Source organism: Meriones unguiculatus, chromosome 15 (genome assembly GCF_030254825.1).
Source record: "Meriones unguiculatus strain TT.TT164.6M chromosome 15, Bangor_MerUng_6.1, whole genome shotgun sequence".
Lineage (NCBI taxonomy): Eukaryota > Metazoa > Chordata > Mammalia > Rodentia > Muridae > Meriones > Meriones unguiculatus.
In genome coordinates, this window is record NC_083362.1 from 53,910,639 (window position 1) to 53,929,666 (window position 19,028).

The 19,028-nt window shown below is 36.7% G+C and overlaps 1 protein-coding gene across 8 annotated transcripts in view; it reads right to left on the reverse strand.

The window, feature by feature from the left end:
* Kansl1l (KAT8 regulatory NSL complex subunit 1 like) overlaps positions 1 to 19,028 on the reverse strand; it is a 100,479-nt gene that overhangs the window by 69,587 nt on the left and 11,864 nt on the right. For all 8 annotated transcript variants that reach the window (XM_060368552.1, XM_060368550.1, XM_021655693.2 and 5 more), the window contains exon 2: positions 13,176 to 14,295. In XM_060368552.1, the coding sequence (XP_060224535.1) occupies positions 13,176 to 14,266 (1,091 nt within the window). In that variant the 5' untranslated portion in view covers positions 14,267 to 14,295. The remainder of the gene's footprint in view (positions 1 to 13,175; positions 14,296 to 19,028) is intronic.

Genomic DNA, 19,028 nt, shown 5'->3' on the forward strand with positions numbered 1-19,028 from the left:
GTCCCCTGTCTTCTCCCACTTCTGATGTCTACCATGTTTGCCCTTCTGACTAAGGATTAAGCATCTTCCCTAGGGTCCTCCTTGTTGCTTTGCTTCTTTAGGACTATAGATTTTAGTATGTTTATCCTATATTATATGTCTAATATCCACTTACAAGTGAGTATATACTATGTGTGTCTTTCTGCTCCTGGGATACCTCACTTAGGATGATCTTTTCTAGTTCCATCCATTTGCCTACAAATTTCTGATTTCCTTGTTTATAATTGCTGAGTAGTATTCCATTATGTAAATGTACCACCATTTTTGTATCCATTCTTCAGTTGAGGGACATCTAGGTTGTTTCCAGATTCTGGCTATTACAAATAAAGCTGCTATGAACATAGTTGAGCAAATGTCCTTGTTGTATGGTTGAGCATATTTTGGATATCATTCTTTAAAGAATTTTAGATGCAGAAAATCAACTACTGGATTTCCTCAATGCTGAGACATCATCAATTAAAATACACCTTAAATAAACTAATGAAACCTAATTTGGAGGAATATATTTAATTTTACTCGAATTATAATGTACATCCCAATTTTAGAAGCACTGATGCTGAGAAAGGCATGGTAGCATTCAGGAGGCAGAGACCTCCTGTCACCCAATGACCTCTGTGAGTTGTTCAACACGAGCCTACAAGACTAGTTCCAGGCCAGCCAGAGCTACATAGTGAGACCTTGTAGCAGATACACCAACAAAACTATTGGCTAATGTTATCAAAAATATACATTTGAAGTCCAAGAAATACTACATTGAAAGTACATATAAATTTTATGAGCTCCATTTTCTAAGAATGAAAATTTAGTTTTAAAAATGTTTTAATGGCATTTTTTATTAAAAGCCATTTATCAAAATATTATCTGCGGGGCTTGGATCTTTTTAAGATAACCTAAAACCATGACAGATTTTTTAAAATTATATTTAAAAAAAAGAAAAGAAAGAAATATATCTTAGGCCAGGCAGTCATGGCACACGCCTTTATTCCCAGCACTTTGGGAGACAGAGGCAGGCAGATCTATGTGAGTTTGAGGCCAGCCTGGTCTACAGAATGAATTCCAAGAAAGCCAAGGCTACACAGAGAAGCCCTGTCTCAAAAAAGCAAAATAAAACTAAAAAAAAAATATTTGAGGAAAAATGACATGAATATTGTATAGTGTGATGATTTCCTAGAGAGCTCAATGTGAAGCAACAAATGAAGTTCCACATATAGCAACCCTTTGCAATATTTCCATTTTAAATTTAAGAATGCTCAACATCTACTCTCAGCAACTTTGATGCACACAGTGTATTTTATCCGTCACCATATTGACAGAAGAGCCCCAGGACTTATATCTCCTAAGTGGAAGCAGTCACTGTCACTAACATCCTCTTCTCCCCAACTTCGTCCTGCAAGGTTTGTGAAGCACTAGTCTACTGTGCTTCTAGGTTATGACTTTTTAAGCTTTTCCTTCTAAGTGAGACTAGGCATTCATTTTTCAATTATTGACTTCTATGTTCAATTATTTTATGAGTGATGCATTTCACCTTTTTAAAGGGCTGAATAATAGTCCATTACATTATTTGACTGTGCATAAGTATAAAAATGGAAATGCAGAAATGAATTCAATTTTTTCTGATTTCATTTCCTTTGGTCCCAGAGTAGGGACTGCTGGGATATAGAAAATAGTTCCATTTTTTAGCTCCCTTAAAAACCTTTTTTCCATAAAGGCTATACTAGTTTACATTATCAATAATACAAAGTTTTCCTTTACTCTGGACTCTCGTCAGCACTTACAAACCTTATAATAACCATACTAACATATGTTAAGACATTTTCTCATTGTGGTTTTGGTTGGTATTTTTCTGATAATTAGTAATGTTGGATTGCACTCTTTGTTTTGAAGTACCTGTTGGCCAGTTGTATGTCTTTGGAGAAAAGTCTAGTCAAGTCCCTTGGTGATTTTTAATTGTTTTGTTAGTGTTATCTGGCTTGGACATGTACTTTGATCATTAACTTATCAGATGCATTATTACTAATATTTTCTATTCTCTAGGCTGTCTGCTTGTATTGTTTCTTCTGTTGTGCACCAGTTTTCAATTTGACGCAATCCCACTAGCCTATTTTGCATTTTTTGCTGGTGTTTTAAGGACAGATCCAGAAAAACTTTGCCAATCAAGCTTTTTCTCTCCATTTTCTCTAGGAATTTTACAACTTTCCGTCTCACGTTTAGGTCTTTATGTGGGAATATAGAATGGCATAAGAATTCAATTCCATTATTCTGCATCTAGAGGTCTAATTTTCCCAACATTTTAAGAGTTTATTCCTCCCCATTTGTGTGCTCTTGGCATCTTTCTCCAAGATGATTTGAACACAATTGAGTTAATAAACTCATTTTAGGCTCTCAATTCCTTCCCTAAGATATAATGTTGATTTTTTATTGCTAGCATCATGCTGTCTGGACAACTTCTTTACATTTTGAAATAAAAAAGATACTTACTCCAACTCCTCTGGCCTTAGTTTCCAGAGAACTGAAGGATTGCAGGCATCTGTCAAAATGCCTATAAGTAGAGTATTTCCACTTATTTGTGCCCACTTTGATATTCCTGTCAATATTTTGTAACTTTTAGTATACACATCTTTCACTGCCCTTATTGAAGTCAATCCTAAATTCTATTTGTTTTCATGCTACCATAAAGGTATTTTTATCCTTGATTGCATTTTGAGCTTAGAATTCTTGTATAGAAACTACTGGTTTCAATATATTGATTTTGTATCTAGTACATTTACTGATTTCATATTTCTAACAGTTTTCAGGATACCTGTTTTTCCCATAAGAATGTAATGCTTTTAAAGCCATTTAAACATCTTCTTTTCCCACTTGTATGTCCTTTCTCCTGATTTGGCTGGGAATTCCAGTATTGACTATTGAAGCCTAGTAGCGCTGTTGTGATCTTAAGAGGTAGTCACTGGGAAGGGACTGGTTCTGCTTTCATACAGGATTGATGTCCTTACAAAAGAGGCTAGTGGACTTGCTCACTCCCAGTTCCGTGTGAGAACCTAGCTAGAAGACAAGTGTCATGTCTGAAGATATTTCTAAGAACTGAATCTGCAAGTAACTGCAATTCATAAATTTCCTGGTCTAGGATGTTTCCTTGCACCAGCCTGAACAGTATCCTTGTCTTGTTCCTTATTTTAAAGGATGGCTTTCAAGTTTGCTAATATTAAAATATTATGTGAATCATGTAAGATACACATCTTTTATAAAAAGTTGTTGGTAACTTTAACCAAGAAAGGATGTTAATTTGTTTGGCTTTTTTTCTCGTTTATTGAGATGATCGTGTAAGTTCTTATTCTGTTAACATGATATAATGATCGTCGACTTGTTGTTAAATCATCTTTGAATCCAAGAAACAAATTCCACTAGATAATGTTCATGATTATTTTAATTGATGAATTAAATCCTTTATCTGAATTATTTTTGTAAAGGACTTTGAATTTATACTCATTATGGATACTAGCCTATTTTATTTTTATTTCATTTTTATTTTAACCTTCTCATCTGACTTTGTTAGTAGGGTAGTACTGGATTCGTAAAGTGAATTAGGAACCAGGACCTCCTTGAGTAGCATTATTAGTTCTCTGAATGTTTGATAGAAACCTAAGAAGGTCGTCATCAGGTTCTTGCCTTTTAATAATAGACATCTGTTGACATCTCTTTACTTGGTATTATCAGGTTCATTTTTAATTTTTTTATTATTTAATCTTAGTATTACGTGTATGTAGTATGAATTTACTTATTCTAGGTTATCTAGTTTGTTGAAGTACAAATATTCCTAATAGAACACTATAATCCTTTATATTTCTGTTCAGTCACCTATATCTCCTCTCTCCTAACTTTTCCTACAGCCTTTTAATTTTAGTCTGATTGAAGATTTATCAATTGTGTTTAGCTTTGCAAAAACAAGTTTCATTCATATTTTCAGTTTCGTTTTTTGGGCTCTATTGCATTTGTTTTTGTGCTGACATTTTTTCTTTGCACTAAGTTAGGGTTTTATTCTTTTCTGACTTCCTTATGTCTTAACAATATTTCACGTAGTTCTTTTTTTAAAGGAAAATTCTATATGCTTCCTTATTAATAGTAGGTTTTGCTATATTATGTTCTGGTATGTTGTTTTCTACTTTAACTTCTCTGAAGATCGTTCACATTTTTTCTTTATTTGTTGATCCATTTGGCTTTTCTGGAAAAAATGTTTAATTTCTCTATATATTTCTATATACTTGTTAATTTTCCCAAACTTTTTACTCATTTCTAGTTTCATTCTATTTTAAATATAAAAGATTTCTGATGCAATTTTTTGTCTGTTTGTTTTTCAAAACAGGGTTTTTCTGTATAGCCTTGGTTGTCCTGGAACTCATTCTCTAGACCAGGCTGGCCTTGAAATCACAGCAACCTGCTTATCTCTCCCTCCCTGAGTACAGGATTAAGGGTGTGCACCACCATGCCTGGCTCTGATGCAAATTTTTTGTTTAGTTTTTATTTTTCTTTTGTGCTATAAAAGTGTGAATCAGGTACGTACAGGCCATGTGACGAAGTGGAGGTCTGAGGCAATTTGCAGAAGGCAGAATGCAGAAGGCAGCACTCTCCACTGAGAGTTCTGGGGACTGAACTCCGATAGTGAAGTTTATATGGCAGTCATTCCCCCAAAGCCATCTCAGGGGCCTACAGATACAATTTCAGTCTTAAATTTGTTAAGATTTATTCCGCATGCTATCTATAATGTGTTCTAGGGAATGTTCCATGAGTGCGTCCAAAGAATGTATTTCCTGCTGCTATCGGACAAAATATTCTCTATGTTAGGGCCATCGATCTAAAGTGTAGCCCAAGTCCAGTGTTGGTTTTGAGATGGGTCTATTGGATGATTTACCTAGTGCTGAATGTGACTTGTTAACATCTCTCATTACTGAATTAGTATATTTTGTCGTATATACTCAAATATGCCTCCGAGCCACAGGGATGGGAGTGCACAGTAGGAAGCCCAGCCTTGGGGGATCCGTGCAGGACCCTGAATTTGTGTCGGCCTGAGCTATACGCTAAGTTCCACACCAGCCTGAGCTACATAAAGAGATCCAGTCTCGGGTTTTGTCCTTCTACGTGTGGATATTAATAATCTTTTAACTCTTGATAAGCAATTTACCAATATATAATAACTCATTTTGTTGTACAATGTCTCACGTTTGTGGCTTATTTTTCTTATTACTTTTTATTTTTTCCTGCTTATGAGTATAGCTAACCCCTGTTTTCTGGGAATAGCTTTTTTTTTTTTTTTTTTTAATTCCCTGTGTCTCCTTTTAAAGCTGAAACATCTTACTGGAGAGCATATATATTCTATTATTGGCATTTTAAAAATGCAGTCTCTTCTTCATGATCTAGTGACTTTCTGCTGTGCTTTGATTCCTTACTCTTTTCTGTAGCCAAATAAGTTTTGCATATGATAACTATGAGACATCAAAACAGTTAGGTAGGAGTCTATTTTAAGCTGGCAGAAAATATGCTAGTTGTTACTATTGATTGCTATAATGAAGGAGCTGAACTTGGTACCCTGTGCAGAAAAGAGGTCTATTAAGCTGATGATTTTGACAAAAGTTCAAGACTGGCAAACCAGTCAGTACAACCCCTTTTGTTTGGCTTCTGATGAAGAATTCCTGGCTATATTTTAATATGCCAAATGAGATCCTTATGGAAATGACCACGTCAGGTATGATATCGTGAAACCATCTGAATGGATGCAAGACCAAGCCACAGAAGATGACAATGCAGCCACTCCTGATGAGACCTGATAGACTAAGATCAGAAGGAAGGAGAGGAGGACCTCCCCTATCAGTGGACTTGAGGAGGGGTATGCATGAAGAAGGGGGAGGGAGGGTGGGACCAGGGGGAGGAAGAGGAAGAGGCTTATGGGGGGATACAAAGTAAATAAAGTGTAATTAATTAAAAAAATAATAAATAAAAAACAAACAAACAAATAAATAAAAAGAAACCATCTGAGGGACTACTCTTATGATTTTACAGCAACCCTCACAACAACTACCTTAAGCCTTGATCATAACAATGACCTCCTAGTAAGATTCCCTTCTCAAAGCTCACACAGTCTCTCACCATTGCCATACCAGGAAAATGCACATTGGGGAAAACAGACTACATTGTATCTAACCCATAGAAATAGCCTCAATTGCATACAAAAACTCTACATTTTACTCCTCTCCCATTTCATGACTTGTTATCACAATTATACTTTTACATTCTGTAACCACTATAAAATGATATTGCTGTTATCTTGAAGCTGCCATCTAACTTTCTCAATAAAGATTTAAGTTATTTTTCTATCTCTATTACAGTACATTCCAGTAAATCAGTCTTCTGACTTGACTACTTACTTTTACCACCAGCTTTATTTTCATGTTTGGTTGTAACTAATTAACTTTTCTTTCAGCCTGAAAACCTTTGTGACATATATTATTAATGAAGTAGGTCTACTGATGATAAACTCCTCAGCTTGATATTCTACCTTCATTTTTAAGGAGAGCTTTGCTGGGTAAAGTATTCTTGGCTGGAAGTTTATTTCTCCTTGAGCACTTTGTCATCTCATGGTTTTCTAGACTTGGAAAACTTTGGAAGTCTGATGAGAGCTTCCAGCGAGCTCTGTTCTATATGCAGATCCTTCAAGAGCTTGCCAGTGTTTTCTTTTTAATACATGTTTTTCATTCGTTTATTTTGTGTTATGTGTGGGTACTCACATGCCACAGGACACCTGTGATGCTCAGAGCACTGATTGCTGGGGTCAGTTCTCCTTCAACTATGTGGCTTCAGGAGTCAATCAGGCCTTCTTACCTGCACAGCATCTCACCAACCTGCTGGCGGTTCTGAGCTTCTGTCTTGCTGCAGTACTTTTACAACTGGAAAGTCCTGACCCTCCTCCACCTTGACATACAGTTCCTAAGATACAATTGGTTTCTAGTCATAATTTCCTTAAAATCTTTTCTCACCTCTTCTTTAATCACGGTAGTCCGTAGTCTTTAAACGTTAGCTCCACTGAGAAGACCCAGAAGTCCTCTAGGCTTTCTTCTTTAAATTTCTTCTCTAACTTGTTTCCAAATAGCCAAAATAATCATTTCACAAATCTATTTAACCAAATCTGCCTGATGCCCTCTGTTGCACTTTTCATTTCTTTCATTTTATTTCTAAGTTCCAAAATTGCTTGGTTCTTTATCTCAGTCTCTCTCCTATACTTAAGTATTATTCTCCTGACTTTATTGTCCATACTCTCTCACAGTTAGATGAGCCTTCCTAAAACAGTTATTTTGAATTCTTTTCCAGGTAGTTATTAATTCATAGAACTTATTCATTGAGGTCAGTTACTGCAAAAGCATTGTACATCGTTGATGGTACACTATTTCCGGGATTTTTTTTTCATGTTTCTTGTTTTGCATAATATATGCACAGCTGGTGGCGTTGTTCTTTTAATCTTTATGAACTGACATCAGTAGGGGCAACAATGGCTGCCAGCAAGGTGAAGTGCAGCAACATGGTTCAGTAAGGGCAGAGCAGAGACATTCCAATGTGTTACCTGAGGCCAGAGTGGTAAAGACTATAGACAGGGTCTCATCATCTCAGCTTGGGTGCCAGCAGACGTAGCAAGGGCTGTTGCGGTCTTTAGTAGAAAGCTGATGGGTCTTCACGGTCTCTTTTCCACCTGGGAAGTCATGGTTGGGCTCTCTTTTGAAACTGGATCTGGCTTGCAGATGTGCTTTCAGCAATGGTATCAGTGACGTGGGAAGCATGGCTTCTATAAAGCAGCCGCGGATCTGAGGCATGGGAGTGGCCATGTGTCACAGTGACTGTTTTTAAGTGAAATAACGATAGTAACAACCACTTCCCTTGGTTATTGACAGAACTAAATGAGATATCACATATAATTAACTATCAAAATGGCAGCCTAAAAAATATTTGTGCTCCAATGGAATACTACTCAGCAATTAAAAACAAGGAAATCATGAAATTTGCAGGCAAATGGTGGCAACTAGAAAAGATCATCCTGAGTGAGCTATCCCAGAAGCAGAAAGACACACATGGTATATACTCACTTATAAGTGGACAGTAAACATATAGGATAATCATAGTAAGATCTGTACACCTAATGAAGCTAAGCAAGGAGGAGGACCCTGGGTAAGATGCTCAATCTTCATTCAGAAAGGCAAACTGGATAGACATCGGAAGAGGGAGAAAACAAGGAAAAGGAGCCTTCCACAGAGGGCCTCTGAAAGACTCTACCCAGCAGGGTATTAAAGCAGATGCTGAGACTCATAGCCAATCTTTGGGCAGTGTGCAGGGAATCTTATAAAAGAAGGTGGAGACAGAAAGACCTGGAAGGGTCTGGAGCTCCACTAGGAGAACAACAGAACCAATGAATCTGGGCCTAGGGGTCTTTTCTGAGGGTCTCATGGAGATAACCTAGACCCCCTGCACATAGGTAGCCCATGGCAGCTCAGTCTCCAAATGGGTTTGCTAGTAAGGGAAGCAGGGGCTGTCTTTGATGTGAACTCAGTGGCTGGCTCTTTGATTCTCCCCATGAGGGGGGAGCATCCTGACCAGGCCACAGAGGAAGGTTATGAAAGACAGTCCTGATGAGACCTGATAAGCTAGGATCAGATGGAAGGGGAGGAGATCCTCTACTATCAGTGGACTGGGGAAGGAGCATGGGAGATGAGAGAAGAAGGGAGGGTGAGATTGAGAGGGGATGAGAGAGGGGGCTACAGCTGGGATACAAAGTGAGTAAGTTGTAATAAATAAAAAAATTATATCAAAAAATATTTGTGCTTAATAACTGCCCTGGTCCCCACATTCTAGCAAATTTCAGGTATAGTGACATCAAAATACCAAAAGACAGGAGTGCTTACTTTGCTTCACAGTTTACTCATTATAAGAATAATACACAAATTTTGTATGAATTAATTAATAAAAGCAACTTTCTAATTCTGTAATGGGGATTTGAAAAAAATGGCAGACTGTTTCTACCCATAATGCCACAGTTATACTCAAGAATGTATATTAATTAAGGAACATAACAGATCCCAAGAAATTTGAAACTATGTGCCATGTGACTATTTAAATTAAATTCAAGCCAAATTAAATTGAAAACTTAGTCATTCTTAGCAGATCATCAGGTACTGCAGGTGAAATAATATGGTTTATATTTACTTTGTTATAGTGCCAGGTTGGATAGAGATTATACATTGAAACACTATTATATTCTTTCTTTGTAAAAAACAAAAACAAAACAAAAAAAAGAGATAAAACCCTAGCAGATCAAAGGCATGATTGCAATCCCAGTAGTTAGGAAGCACTGGCAAGAATATAAACAGGATTTCAAGGCCATCCTTGACTACATAATGAGTTCAAGTCAGGCCTGAGCTACCTAAGACATCTCAACTCTATCTTCTCTGAAGTAGCACACCACTTTACATGTACTCAGAAACTCCCAAAGCCAATGATAGTATTCTACGTAATCTCATAAAATCTCAGGCTTTAACTGCATTCAAGGATAGAAAAAATGCTTTTTTTTTTTTGCCTAATTAATATTACTGTTTCTAGGTGTAAGTTTTCCACAGACAGTAAAGTAACTGACTTTTAAATAATGTGTAGTATTCCATATCCATAGATACTATAACATCTGCAGATTCAACCAATCACAAATTATAGCAACTGAGACCTCAATAGGTATAGGAGGCCTATTACAAACCAAACCATAGAAAATTTCTATCATCTCTGAAACTGCTTCCATATGGAACCTATAGAGTTTTTTTTTTTTTCTTGTTATCCCCTACACAATACAACAATTATTTCCATGGCATTTATATTGTTTTAAGCATTATATTTAATCTAGATTTGGTCTAAAGTATACAAGAAAATGTCATGGGTACACATACTATGCCATTTTGTATAATAGAATAAAATAAACCCTGTGAATTGGAGTATTTACAGAATACCAGATTCTTCTGTACAGATATGACTGACACTTGCCATATCTGACTCACACATATGGCTTAAGAAATAAAACACTTTAAGGTCCCATCATCCCAGATTTCAAGACCTATTATTGAGCTATTGTAATAAAACAGCATGGGCCTGGAATAAAACAGGCATGTTGACCCAGGTGGGTAATGCACACCTTTAATTCCAGCACTCAGGAGGCAGAGGAAGGCAGATCTCTGAATTGAAGGGTAGCCTGGTCTACATGGTGAGCTTCAGGATAGCCTTAGCTACATAGTGAAACCCTATCTCAGAAAACACAAACACACATACACATGTGTATGCACACACATACCATGTTGATGAACAGAAGAGGAGCCAGACATAATTCCACATACATACAGACACCTGATTTATTTTCAGACGCCTGATTTTTTACAAAAGCCAAAAATATACACTGAATAAAAGACAGCATCTTCAAGAAATGATGCTGGTCAAACTCGATAGCTACATTTCGAAGAATGAAAATGAATCTGTATCTATCACCCTGCACAAAACTCAACTCTGAATTAATCTAAGACCTCAACATAAGACTAGATACATTGAACCTGTCAGAAGAAGTGGGGAATAGGCTTGAACCTATCGGCAAAGAAAAATATTTTCTGAACAGGACACCCATAGGACAGGCCTTAAGAACAACAACAATAGGATACCTCATGAAGCTAAAAGGCTCTGACAAAGGCTCAGAGCAAAGGACACCATCATTCAAGCAAAGTGGCAGCCTATGGAAGGGAGGAATACCTTTAATCAATTATACATCTGCTAAATGATTAGTTTCAATAATACATAAAGAACGGAAAAACTGAACATCAGGAAAATCACCCACTTAAAACTGGGGTATAAAACTAAACAGAGTTCTCACAAGAAGAAACACAAATGACTGAGAAACACTTTTTTAGTTTTCAACATCCTTTGCCATGAGGAAAATACAAATTAAATTACTTTGAGATTTCATCTACCCCAGCCAAGATAGCCATGATCAGCATAAATGTCAGCACATGCTGGCAAGAATGCAGGGAAGAGGGAACACTTATTCCTTGCTGACGGAGGTGCAAATTGATACAGCCATTGTGGAAATCAGTGTGGGGGTTCCTCAGGGAGATAGGACAGATCTACCTCAAGATCTAGCCACACTACTCTTAGGAACTTGCCCATCCATGTCCACCACTTTTCTGTAATAACCAGAATCTGGAAATAGCCTAGATGTCCATCAAGTGATGAATGGGTAATGAAAAAGTGGTACATTCATACAAGAGAATATTATTCACTTTTTAAGAAAAAATATGAAATTTTCAGACAAATGGATGTAGTTGAGATGATCCTGACTGAGTTAACCCAGGACAAAAAGACAAATATTTCAGGTTTTCTCTTATATCTGGATGTTAGCTTTTAAGTTTTTGATATGTGTGTTTCAACATGAATAAACAGAGGTTAAGTAGCTAGTGAGGTTACTAGGGAAGAGGAGATCTTCCAACTAATGAGAAGTATAGTGTTATAAAGGGATAAAACAGAAACCAGAATAGGATTAAATTGTGAAGAAGAGGGAAGGGTAGGGAAAGGCAAGATATGAAGAGAGACCACAGTAAATGCCTTTTGAAAAGCCGTATGGAAACCTATTGGAGAAACTTCCTAATATACATATGTGAAAGGAATTTAAACAGAGACAACATATAATGAGAGATAATGTCACAACTAAACATACCACCAAGTAAAACCTCGGGTGCCAGGAATCAGTTACATCTTTTGAATCAATGGCCAAAGGGGCCCTCAAAACCCCTTCCCAATAAAACATTACAGGCTATTGCTGAAGCTGTTGGTTACTCTCCATAATCTGCTTCCATTCTGTTAAAGGAACACAGCAATAAAATGACTCCTAATGACATTACCTGATGGTAAGGGATTATTGCTGAAGACACAGCTTTCTTATATCATCAAGCTTGCAGAAATCAAGCTGGTGTACAACTTGAAGCTTCACCCCCACTTACTGTTGCATGGTGCTAGAAGGTACTCTGCATGCTACTGGAGAAGAAAAGTAGCAATTTCACCCAGCTACAAACCTTGCTACACACAACAAATCTGCAAAATATCCTGGTGCAAAAGTGGCATAACTGTTATGCAAGTAACCATAAACTATTTTATTGGATTACGGCCCACTCCATGAGAGGAACCCATACATGATACTGTTAAAGTGGCCAAGAACCTGAGACTAGATAGGCCATGGTTCTAGGGGGAAACCTGCTATCATTCTAATAAAGGTACATAGCAATAAAAATGACTCCTAATGGCATACTGCTATACCCATAGAGCAGATCATCACTCAGCCCTCCATAGAGAAGCTTCTTCTTGCAGTAGATGTTAACCAATGAACAGAGCCACACTAGAACAATAGGCAAACAGTGAAAGACTTTGGAGCACTCAGCCTTGCGTGGCATGTCTTTATTAGAGCCCTTCTCTTAGGGCTCAAAGATCTATGTGGAAGAGGAGGCAGAAAGATTGTGGTGGATGACTCTAGGAAACAGCATCTTCCACGTGCAACTCACAGAGACTGTGACAGCACCCACAACACTACACAGATTAAAGCCCCGGCACTGAGAAGGGGAAGCAGATACAAAGTCCCACCACTAACCAAGGAGCTGTTTGCAATTGATTGATAGAAAATCTGTTTTCTCCAACAGAGTGTTGCTGACTCTACCAACCACACTCTGAGGGAAGGCCCTATGCATACACACACAGAGACACAGACACACACGCTTTTTATGTTATTTTGATAATTTTTGTCTTTTTTTTCCTTTTTCATTTTTGTTGTTTCTTCTGTGAAACAAAGTTGCTTCATAAGGAGGTGGGGAAGATCTGGGAGGTATTGGGGGAAGAAGAATGTGATCAAAATTATTGTATGGAAAAAAAGAAAACATTTTTTTAAAAAATTCACCAGTATTTTATAACTTAAAGACCACAGCAGTAAGATTTTAGAAAACTCAATTTCTTATAACATATCTTGAAACCAGGGTAAGTGCTACTGTATGCAGAATAGAAAAACAAAAAAACAACTCTAGTAATTTTACACTTACACTGCCACATTTTTCCTAATGGTATATTCATCCAACTCGTCATCTGAGCTGCTATCGGTGGCATCAGAATCCAGACCCTCTTCGACATGAGACAACAGCCCTGTAGCAGACAGTGCAAATCTTTGGATTTCTGCAGCTGTACATTGAGAAAAGCCATTGTTTGTATCATCCCATAACTTATTCTCTGAAGCCAGTATGTTGACATCTGGTTTAATTTCAGTATGCTCAAGTAAACTATTACCCAAAACTGTTGTGGGTTCATGAAAGATCTTCATTGTGGGCAGCTGATGTTTCATAGAAAATCTCATCTGTTGGCCATAGTGCTTAACAACATGCTTCGCCAGGAGCATCTGCAAGTGCTTCTGAGTTCTTCTAGCCTGGCTAAGTAAGAGTTTCTGCTTACTCACACAGTGAAGTAAACGAGCATTCACTTCCTCCTCCTTTTCAGCAGCTGAGGAACTAATAGGCACATCGGAATGACTAGGTCCGATTTTCTTTTGAGTACATTGCAATAAGCCCTTTTTAATCTTTGTGTCGGTGAATTTATCCAAGAGTGCATTCTTTTGGTACCATTTACAGTTTTGCAGATGTATTTTATCTACATTGGCATCTTTGGTGAGATTTGAATCCAAAACAATTTGTATGTCTTTCATGCACTGGCTTGTGGTGTCTGAGAGTTCCTTTTTGATGAACTCATTCTCGGAATGAGAATGGCAGACCTTACTGAGCTGAATGCTGCTGCCATTACACAGTACGTTTTTCAGCTTACAGCAGTTGGACTCCATTACTTTCTTTTGGTTATAATTCTCATTATACTTACTTAGTGTTGAATTAGAACTCATTAAAAGAACGGTCTGAAAATGTTTTGAAGCCTGGGGGGAGGCAAAATGTTTTAAATTTACAAAATTAGTATTTAGAGTAGGTTCAGGAGTCGGGAATCCCAGCATCTGAGAGAAAGTGTCTCCTCCCTTAAGCTTTTCATCTACAGTTCTTGGACTTTCCATGCACAGCATCTTGTCAGATTCCATGGTACTTGGCAAAGATGAAAAGCAGATACCCTTTGTTGTTGCCTCCTTCAGAGCTGGGGTCATGGCGATTCCTGAAGATAATTACTGGAAGCCTAAAATTATATAAAAAAAAAGAAATACATGATCAAATGTCTAGGAAAAAAAGCTTGATGCTTACACTTTTGCCAAAGGCAACTTTTATTTTTTGATGTTTCTGATTAAAATGAGCAAGGCACCAAAGATTTCCTTTATCTCTCAACTTCCCACACTATCCCAATAATGAATAATCTGTAATTTTTCACTCTGACTGTGAGCCTAATAGTCACAATTCCAATTAACATTGCACATGACTAGACTGGGGATATAGCTCAGTGGAATAATACTTGTGTGGCACATGTGAGATCCTGGGTTCCATCTGTAGCAGCACTAAAACAAAACAAAACAAAAATGCATTTGTTTACTGCCACTGTAAGGGTTTCATAACCCATGTGGGTGCAAGCACATTTCACAGTCATGTCACTGACAGTGTTTAGTGAAGAACTAACACTTTCAGTCTCTTAATCGTACTTGAAAATGTGATTCAATCTCACAGCTGCAAAAACATTTATCTTTATGAAACAAAGTAAGTTTTTCTAAAATGAAGTTCCATTTGGAATTTTTTTTTTCAAATTGAACAGTAGTAACTACAAGTAAAATATGCTACACAGTTAATAAGTACACCTAAGTGAACACAAAACATAGGAGTTTATGGTTGTTAAAAAATAATATGGCAGTGAGAAATCGCCTGATCTGAGACATGTATTTTTCCTGAAATGTCTCTATAATATTTTCCATTCTCACAAATATACATTTATTATCATCGTGGAACGTAGTCCTCCTAGCTAGTAAGTAGTGAAAGCCATGCCTAATGACCAGTAAAGATTAATTCCAAAGTTAAACAACTTTCAAAAGAAATGAATGAAGCTCTACGTTCTGACATACAGAAAATGGCAATGTAGTAGCACTAAGTCTTACCAACAGCATACTCAGTGGAAAATATTACATCATTAACTATTTTAAGTTTTTAATGATACTTAATACACTGGAACTATTACACGACATAATTTTTTTCAACACACATGAAACCCTCTAATATTATGTGTACCCAGATGCTAGCTTTAATTGTGCTTCCTTCATTTTTATTTTCCCCAAAACTAGCACAAATTATCAAGAAGAAAAGTTGTAAAAGATCTCTTTGATTTAAAAAAAAAAAAAGCAGAGGGTTAAGAGCAAATAGCCAAGTAACACTTAAAGAATATTAACACCAGAATATATATAAAGAAGCCCTTCAAATCAGTAAAAGACACAGTAACAAGACACTTAGGTGACAGTGTCTAAATGGCCATTTACATACACTTGATCACAGTAGTAAGAAATGTGTGTCAGCAAAGCAAAGGTCCCAAAGTTTCCAAACACCAAACTGACAACAAATGATTCAAGCCTGAAATAACACTTATGAAAAGCAAAATTTCTCACATCTACTGAGTCTACAAATTGGTTGAGTAATTTGTACATAAAATTGAAAATATGTTTGTCACAGGTATATGAGCAATGCTTATAATGGCAAAACATTAATCCAAAACAACTTAGATATAAGACAAAACAAAAGAAGAAAAAACAGTAAAACACAATGAAATAATATAGCAAAATTAAGAGAATCAGAGACTTTAATGGGAAGAAGAAAAAAGTAGGTATATACTCACACACATTAGTTTTATATCATATAACACAAACATAAAAGCATGTCCTACAAATGGATGCCCATGCTTACACTTAATAAAAGATGAACTAAAAGCACCTACTGTACCTGTAACAGTGGTTGCATCAAGTTCCATGAGAGAGAAGTAAGAGTAATAATTTAAGAGAATGTTCATTATAAATTTTAAGACTTAGGAAAAAAGAACAAATGCAAATTGAACAAATGTTAATGGTTAACTAGATGATAAAAATATAGATGTCTGTGTAGACACACATATACGTTAGAATGTCTCAATGTAAAATGTGTTTATATTCTGCCTTCAAAGTTGAATTATCCCAAAATTAACACACTTCTGTGTAACTAAGCAATGAATTCTAAATAAACTCATTCATCCCAAATTTTAAAGGAAAAATGAATAAACGATTTTTTTTTTTTTTTTTTGCAATTCACTCAGCTTTTAATACAAATAAAAAATAATTAGAGCATCGGGGAGGTGACGGTGAGATGGCTCAGTGGTTACGAGCACTGGCTCTCACAGAGGAGCCTCTTTTGTGTTCCCAGCACCCACACTGGGAGAGTCACAACTGCCTGTAACTCCAGCTCCAGGGGCTATGAAGCCCTTCCTCTGGGCTCTGAGAGTACACACACACGTGACATCCAAACACACGTAACAGAAGAAAGTTTAAAAAAATATTAGGAAAAAAAAATCCCCCAGGATTTAAATGACAATTTGATTAACTGACATAAATGTTGTAATCTAGAAAGACCCACAACAGCATTTCTATCGCTTACCCCATCCACATTTCTCTCAAACATTTAAAAAAGATGCTATGGATATAATTAAAGTGGCTTGCAGCAGAGGTCCTAAGTAAAATATCATGAGGCAAAAGAGTCCTGGGTAAAGACGAGGGAAAACTACAAATAAGCAGAGTAAGGACATATTTTTAAAAACAGAGTAAGAATAGACAATCAATGCAAAGATTAAAATAACAAAGGACCATTTATGGTAGAGAATGAAAATATATAGAGAACCTTGCGAGATCTCTTTTATACTAAACTTTCCTAATAATAATAGTTATTATTATTAATAATACCATCTACTGGTGTTCAGATATGTCTAATCACTTCTCTTGAGTATGAACTAGACTGAGTAGTGTCAACCCAGCAGAAATAACAGACTATGACTTCTGAGATTAAGGAAGAGACTGAAGCTTCCATCTTTTGTCTTCCCCTTAGTAAAGAAGCTAACTGCTGGTCTGTGAGCTGGAATGACTATATGGCAAAGAGCTGTCGCCCCATGAGTAGCTTGTGAGTGATCTGGGAAGCAGCTTCTTCCCCAGCCAAGCCTGGAGATGACCACAGCACCTGCTAACCTGAATAGAGCTCATGAGAGACCTTGTGCCAAGACAGGGAATCTAAAAGGATGTATTAGATAACTAGAGGGGGTTTGTTATCCGTCAACAGATCTACCTTCTGAAGTTATTTTATATTTGACATTATAATCACATCTTATAACTACATTCGCCATGAAGACTTTTAGATTGTAGTCTCTGGAATGCAAAGCAGAGCCACATCACAACCCCTACTTAAAATTTCTAGAAGGTTCTTCCGTGCACTATCCCCAAATGTATCCTTATTTAAAAAAAAAATACTGAAGCAGAAATAAGTCTCTGTAATGTGTAATCAAAACAAACTCATGAAATTATTTATATCTCTTTTTTTAAATAAAAGGGTTGATTTGTATTCAATATGGTTTTAATAAAACATGTAAGTAGATTTATTTCAATCATTTAAATTTTATACACATATCATATATAATTGCTTTCATAATTACCAATTGAAAAACAACTCTAAAATACCACTTTGCCTACTTTTGTATTATGTCAGGTTTATAACATTATATTACCAGCTCTTACAAACTCTGGTAACATGTAGGCTGCTACTTTTGTAACTGTTAGAACAATGTGGCCAGGTGGACACTCCCGTACACCCGCTGCCTAAATGAGTAGCTTACCCTGCATCGAGAACAAAACCTAGAGTTTCCATTTTCATGGCCTATAAACTTCTACATTATAAGGCCTCTGCCTATTTCATCTTCTACAGTTTCCTCCACAGATTAATACACTCTAGGGACACTGGGCTTTGTGTTAAGTCTTAAAAGCTGACAAGTAACAGTACTTGTTATTTTGAAAATATGAAAAGTTCTGATAAGATGCTGACCTCTCCATTCATATTTCTGAGCTACAGTCACCCTATTAAACCCCTACCCTGACCAATATATTTAAAAGAGCTTTGGTCCTTCTCTCTGGGACCACTTTATTGTTCTCCACACAGCACTAGTACTATTCGACATTTTTATATTCTGGGAAGGAACACAGCTTAAGGGCAGGTTTTTGGTTTTTCTTTTTCAGATTCTTATTATGTGTATGGGGCTCTGCCTGCATGTACACCTGTGTACCAGGTATGTAGAGTGCCTCTGGAAGGCAAAAGAGGATGTGTCAGCTGCCCTGTGGGTGCTGCGAATTGAACCTGGGTCCTCTGGAAGAACAGTGAATGCTATTAACCACATCTCTCTAGTCCTTAAGGGCAAGTTTTAGTCTATGTGTTAAACTCCCAACACTAGAATGCTGCTTGGGCAATGTACTTGTTATGTGTTTGTTACAAGGGTTCATGAACTAGCAGTTCATCTTTGTGTGGCAGAGCCTTGCCTTGACTCCCTGACAGGCCTGCCTCCCTTATCATCCTGTGTCTCTAGCCTAAATACAGGGATTACATGGACACACTACTACAACCGTCACAGGGCATCAAAACACAGGATTCATGTAGCTTTGACAAGCAAAAATATCTAGTTAATTACTACTTTAACAGTGATGTTCAGTTACAGCAATATAAAAATGGGATAATGTGACCCAACCAAGTATGGCTTACTTCGTGAACTCAGGAGAGGTTCACCAGTTTTTTTTTTTTAAATCAATCACTGAAATTCAGCATATCAAAAAAAAAATTTTTAATGGGATCTCATATTGTAAAAGCATTTCACAGAATGTAAAAATCCATTTATAAGAAAAGAAAAAAGAACTCATGAAATTCAGGAAAAAAATTCTTTAA